The sequence below is a fragment of the Haematobia irritans genome, chromosome 3 (genome assembly GCF_050003625.1).
Source record: "Haematobia irritans isolate KBUSLIRL chromosome 3, ASM5000362v1, whole genome shotgun sequence".
In the NCBI taxonomy this organism is placed as follows: Eukaryota; Metazoa; Arthropoda; class Insecta; order Diptera; family Muscidae; genus Haematobia; species Haematobia irritans.
In genome coordinates this window covers 135,860,304-135,866,882 of record NC_134399.1, presented here as the reverse complement: position 1 = coordinate 135,866,882, position 6,579 = coordinate 135,860,304, and the positions used below count along the sequence as shown (strand labels likewise).

At 27.5% G+C, this 6,579-nt stretch overlaps 1 protein-coding gene across 1 annotated transcript; it reads left to right on the top strand.

Annotated features, from left to right (window-relative positions):
- Positions 1-326: 326 nt before the first annotated feature.
- LOC142229643 (uncharacterized) lies at positions 327-6,027 on the top strand. The gene is made up of 7 exons (XM_075300226.1): positions 327-421; positions 954-1,100; positions 2,915-2,986; positions 3,050-3,619; positions 3,700-3,887; positions 5,054-5,216; positions 5,269-6,027. Exons 2-7 carry the CDS (start codon positions 1,031-1,033, stop codon positions 5,745-5,747), a joined length of 1,542 nt encoding a protein of 513 aa, XP_075156341.1. The 5' UTR covers positions 327-421; positions 954-1,030; the 3' UTR covers positions 5,748-6,027.
- The last annotated feature ends 552 nt before the right edge of the window (positions 6,028-6,579 follow it).

Sequence of the window (6,579 nt, the reverse complement as noted above, 5' to 3'; positions counted from 1 at the left end):
AAAAGTCTACATGCTGGCAAAAAAATATACCAATCGGACAACTTGTATTAAACTAGATTTTAGTCTTTACCGGGAACATACAAACAAATAAAACAAAAACGTAAATGAAAATGAAAACACGAAATATAGATATTTTTAACAAATTATGCTAGATTTCACTAATTTCATATTATGTTAAACATTTCAAAAATAGCCATGCTTTTAAAATAAATTTAAATTTTCATCAAATTGTTCGTATTAGAATATTTCGTGGCAACCCTGGCATTAATGTAATAGGCATGACCACGGCTGTGCAACAGCCAATTCATAATTTCAGTGTGATTTATGCAAGTTATCGGTGCGCACGTATGATTATTCGCGAGTGTGTTTCTCCGTCGGCAAAACATAAAAAAGTAAAAGTTTGGTTGCTCTGTGTAAATTAGTGAGTGCAAGTGTTTTTTATTAAAAAATGAAGTGCTTTTTGTGCCACAAAACATTTGATGAAAATGATACTTATTTTAAACATTTAAAATCGTATCATTTTCTAAAATACGATGACACTTATAGGTGCTGTGGAGCGGCCTATAAAAATTCCTCTGGCTTCAAAAGGCATTGTCGCGTTAAGCATGCACAAACAAAGTTAGCGTCATCGATGGATAAAAGTGAGTCATTAATATTATTGCCTGATGATATACATAGCAATATTGGTGAAACCGCTACAAATGTTTTAATAAATGAGAAAAGTTGCAAAGATTTCGATAATGAAATATTAGAGCCAAAGAAAGACAGCGACTCTAATATAAAATGTATATCAAAAAATGTTCTCATTTTTGCAACTAAACTATATTCAAATTTTAATATTCCGAGAAGTGACGCGGAGACCATATATAAAAGCCTTTTGGAATTACTTATAGACCCTCTGCTACACCTATTTCGTGAATTCGGGGAAAAGCTTGACAAAAACCTATTTTCAGAAATTTGTAACATAATAACAGCGTGCAAAACAACATTTAAGTCTGTGAAAACTGAACACCTATTGAAAAAAAGGCTGATGGAAGAGGGAAATATGCAGAATCTTGAAGAGCAGGAGGATACGTCCAAGGATTATATTCACAAAGAAGGTAAGTTAGAATTTTGTGAGGTGAAAAAAAAGATCGGTATTATGAATTTACCTTTTACCTTCAAAAAAATTCTTGAAAAGGATGATGCTTTATTACACATGACAAAATATATATCAAATCTTTTAAATGCAAATTCGTTTACAAACATTATTCAAGGTAATACTTGGAAAAAAAAGTGCAGTTTATATCCCGGAAAGTTGCTCATTCCGTATATAGTGTATTGCGATGAAATTGAAATTAACAACCCCTTGGGCTCGCATTCCACTAACGTTGTGTCTAATTTCTACTTTAGTTTCCCTTGTGTCGCAGAAGACACTAAACTAGACAACATTTTTTTTATAACTGCAATAACATCCAATGATTTAAAAACATTTGGAAGACAGGCTTGTTTAAACGCTTTGATTGATCAAATGATAACGTTGGAAGTGGACGGAATTGAGGTTGAACTTTCGACGGGTGAAAAAAATCATCCTCATTGCATTCCTGTTTTAATTGTGGGTGATAATCTCGGTGTAAATTATTTGATGGGTTATGGGAAATCATTTAACAAGCCATTTTGTAGGTTTTGTACAATTAGCAAAGCTGACAGTCAGATCATTCCTATGGCGTTGCCCGAACTGCGGCGGACACATCAAAACTATGAAAATCATATCAATCAAAATGATCCCACTACAACTGGGATTGTGACCAGATGCGAATTCAATCGCATTCCCTCGTTTCATGTTATCGATAATGTAAGTGTCGATGTTATGCATGATGTTATGGAGGGCATCTGCCACTATGACTTGTGCCATGCTCTATTATACTTTATTACTAAGAAAAAATATTTTTCTTTAGACAAATTGAATGATCGAAAGAAATATTTTGAGTATGGTGAATTAGAAGTGGGGAATATATCACCAGATATAACCATGTCACACCTGAAAAATAATCACCTTAAAATGTCAGCTAGGGAAATTTTAACTTTTGTTGTGTATTTTCCAATTATGGTGGGAGATCTTGTGCCCTCAGAGGATGATGTATGGGAATTTATTTTAGTTTTGATAGAGATAATAGATAACGTGCTCTTATTTCAAAGCACCGACTTTTCCAGATCATCCTTCAAGGAGCTTATAAGACAACATAACGTATTATATATTAAACTTTTTAAAGATACATTGAAACCGAAATTTCATATTTTGACTCACTACCCTGAGGTAATGGAATTATGTGGACCACTTCGGAAGTTTTGGAGCTTTCATTACGAAGCCCGCCACAGAGTTTTTAAACAGTACGCAAGATCAATAAGTTCCAGAAAAAATGTTAGCATTTCCCTTGCTAGAAAATATCAATTTTATTTTGCAAACTTCATAATTTCAAAGAAACAACGAAAACATCTTGTTTATTCTTCCATGGATAAAGTAAAAAATTTTGATCTAGATATCATTTCAAATAAACTGAATACAAAACCTAAAAATATTGATCTGTACAACAAAGTACGTTTCAACAATATATTGTACAAAAGCGGCTTTTACGTAGCAACTCGAACATCAGATTACAATTTCTTCATAATCGAAAAAGTTGTAATATCCGATCATTTGGTATATCTGTACACAAGACAAATAAATTCTTTTAAATATTCTAAACATTACACTGCATTTGAAGTGGATCCTTCCGACTTAGGAGACTATGACGTCATGAGAGTAGAAGTCATTTTAGGAGTTCCTACCACAATTATAAAAACATCTAAGGGAAAATTTATGATACGGTTAAAAGAGACCGTATAAAATTTTTAACGTGTATTTGCATGAAATTATTATTCTTTTTATTTTTAGACGAAAGTGACGAAAATTTGACCACTATTTTATCAAAATGGAATTTGCTACATTTGAAAGAATTTTTCAAAGGTAAAACATTGCACAAAAAACTTGATTATTGAATTTGAAATTACCATATATATTATATTTTAGATGAAAATATAACTATAAATTTGCTTAAGAGGATTAAAACTGATGATTTAATATTAATCACAAATAAATTGAAAATTGGAGACGCCCTTACATTTAAATATTGCCTTGAAGAGTGGAGAAGTGAAAACAAATTACCATCTATGGACCAAAATAATAAAGTATTAACTATAAATGAAGTATCCTCTCCGAAAAACTCATTACCATTAAATGAAGTCGATATATCCGTAAGCAATATCAAAACCATGGATATTTTGAAAAATCATCACAATGGCCAGAAAATTCTTCAAAATTATCAAAACACACGTACACTAACTGATGAGCACCGATCAGTTGTAATTAACACCATTGTTCAACACTTCGATTTCAACAATTTGCCTTTGTCGTTACAAACTAGTCATCGTTTGGAAAATGAAATTCTCGAAATTTTTCCAACAGAAAAGTTAGAGTTTTACCGAACCGAAAGGCGTGGCAAGATTTATACAAAATTTCACAATATCAGGAAGCAATTGAAGTCACTTAGCGAGACAAAATCGATGAAAGAAAATAATGAGGATGCAAAAGCTAAGTTTGGTATGTATGAGTTGTTATATATCATTTAATATAAAATTTGCTCATCAATAACTAAAATATTTCTTTTTTTCTTTTTCCAGCTCCTGAAGAAAATGCTTTAATTTCTATGCAAAGTTTAAAATATGACAATCTGTCGGCCGATGAGTTTATGTCTAGCTGGTCTTCGTGTTCTAAATATAGATTAGATCAAATTCACAACAAAAGCTTAAACATGAGTGAGTCTTTAAAAGCCTGGCCGCAATACAAAGGTCGTTTTGGGTTTAAATTGGTAAGTAAACAAATTAAACTTATTAAAATTCAACTATTGTAATTCAAATTCAATTTTAAATTAAAATGAAATATATAGTCTATATTTCAAATTAAATGTTGATTAAATTAATATATAGATTTTTTGTAAATAATATTAATTTAAGTTAAATTCAATCAAATAAAAAATTCTAAAAAATCAATATTAAATTAAACTCAAATCTATATAGATTAAAGTAAACTTAAAAATCTAAATTATATTCAAAATTAAAAATCTAAATTTTATTAAAAACTAATATAGCCTATTAAATATAAATTTTTTTAAAAATAATATTAATTTAAGTTAAATTCAATCAAATCAAAAAATGTCAAAAAAAAATTAAAATTAAACTCTATATAGACTAAAGTAAACTTAAAAATCTAAATTTTATTAAAAATTAATATAGCCTATTAAAATACAGATTTTTTATATTATATTAATTTAAGTTAAATTCTATCAAATCAAAAAATTTTAAAATAAATCAATATTAAATTAAACTCAAATCTATATAGACTAAATTAAACTTAAAATCTAAATTATATTAAAAATTGATATAGCCTATCATTGATTAAATTAAAATATATAATTAAAAAAAAATATTAATTTAAGTTAAATTCAACCAAATCAATAAATGTTCAAATAAATTAGTATTAAATTAAACTCAAATCTATCTAGAATAAAGTAAACGTAAAAAACAAAAATATATTAAAAATTAAGAAAACTGTCTTTGATTAAATTAAAATATATACATTTTTAAAAATAACATTAATTTAATATCTAGACTACAATCAATTCAATTAAAAGTAATTAAATTTAAAAATCCAAATTATATTAAACATTAATATAGACTTAAGTTGATTAAATAAAGTATAAACATTTAAAAAAAGTATTAACTCAAAAATATTCAAAAATAAATTAAATAAATTTAAATTAAAGTCAATCCTATATAGATTAAGACCAATCAAATCAAATAAAGTTAAAATCAATTTTTTTAGAGTAAACAAATTTAAATTAAATTTTCTCAATATTTGTACGTACATAAAACAAATATTTTTATTAAACTAGTAATTTAAATTAAGTTGCGATTAAAAAGATACATAAAACAAATGTATAACTGAACACTGATATTTAAAATTCTCTTTAAATAGATGGATATTGATTTCTCTATTATTCATAAGGATGCTGATCAAATTCTCGGCTGGACTGACAAATTTATATGCCTCTCCAACTACATGAAACAACATTTAACAATTCACGACAAAGAGTCGAAGGAAGTTCTGGCGGGAATAAATCCGAACAACATTCAAGAAGGTAATTATATTCAAAATTATTAAATTCACTCCAATAACTATTTTGATTATAGATATAAATGGCGTTGGACTAAAACTTCTCTGGAGCCTTCACAGCTACCTCTTTCCCACTAAAAAATTCCAACGCAAAGACTGTGATGGCAAAAAAACCTATGGTCGTTACTCCATACGTGATTCGCAAGAGTCATTCATTTTCATCAGCCAAACGCTTCAAGAACAGGAAGATCGGCTTCAATTCTTAAAAAAGAGGGGTGAACCCATACAACCATTTATATTGGCAATTGGTAACAGAAAAATGTTTAACATTGAAAAATATTACGTTTATTTAGATGGTCAATTGTTGGAGGTGAATACATTTTGTCGAGCATTAGACATATGCTTCAAGGTATTCCACATATTTAATGTAGAATACCCGGAAGCATGTTACCCTTTCTGGGTTTTTATTGAAAAATTTTTTTATAATATTGCTGACGGCAAAAAAGGCTTCCCCAAAGTTTTATCACTTATTCATGAATTATCTACTGTTCTATAAAATGTATGAACCACAATTTGTATGAGGATTTATTTTTTTTAGATTAAAAATTACTACATGAAATGTTTGAAAATACTATTATTACGATTCTCATAATTTTGTGGTTTTAGATTTCTTGTAAGAAAGGGGTAATATAATTGTCATTCTAAGGAATATATATTTTTTGGCGTATGAAAAGTGTTTAGTTTTTAAAATGAAACAAAAATCTATAATTATTAGAGGTATGATTATTTTTTGATGTATTATTTTTCTGTCGTATGTGTGTTTAGTTTTTGTAATGAAACAAAAATTTATAAGTTTATATATTTATATAATATTTTTTCGAAGTTATAATTACCTTTTTGATTCATGTCAACAACAAAAATTTTGAGGTATTTCAATAATTACATAAGTATAATTTTCTTAACACTTAAGTAAAGTTTTATATAAATGCTTTATTGTTGAGAACAATAAATTTTTTCTTAAATTATGAAAAACAATGCTGTTTTGCTTAAAATGTAAAAGGAAATTAGCCCATTTATTACAAACATTTTATTTTGAATAGAGTTTCTTATATACTTACAATATTTAATTAATAGTGATTATTACAACGAATATATTCATAGTATTAATGATTGTTTGCTATTAATAATACTATCGCTTTCATAAATTCAATGAAATATTTTCATCGAAACAATGTAAAGTTTTCATTAAAACAATGAACATATTTCATTGGGAGATCGAATTTGTATCATTATTACAACGAATATATTCATAGTATTAATTATTGTCCGCCATTAATACTACTATCGCTTTCATTATTTCAATGAAATATTTTCGTTCAAACAATGTA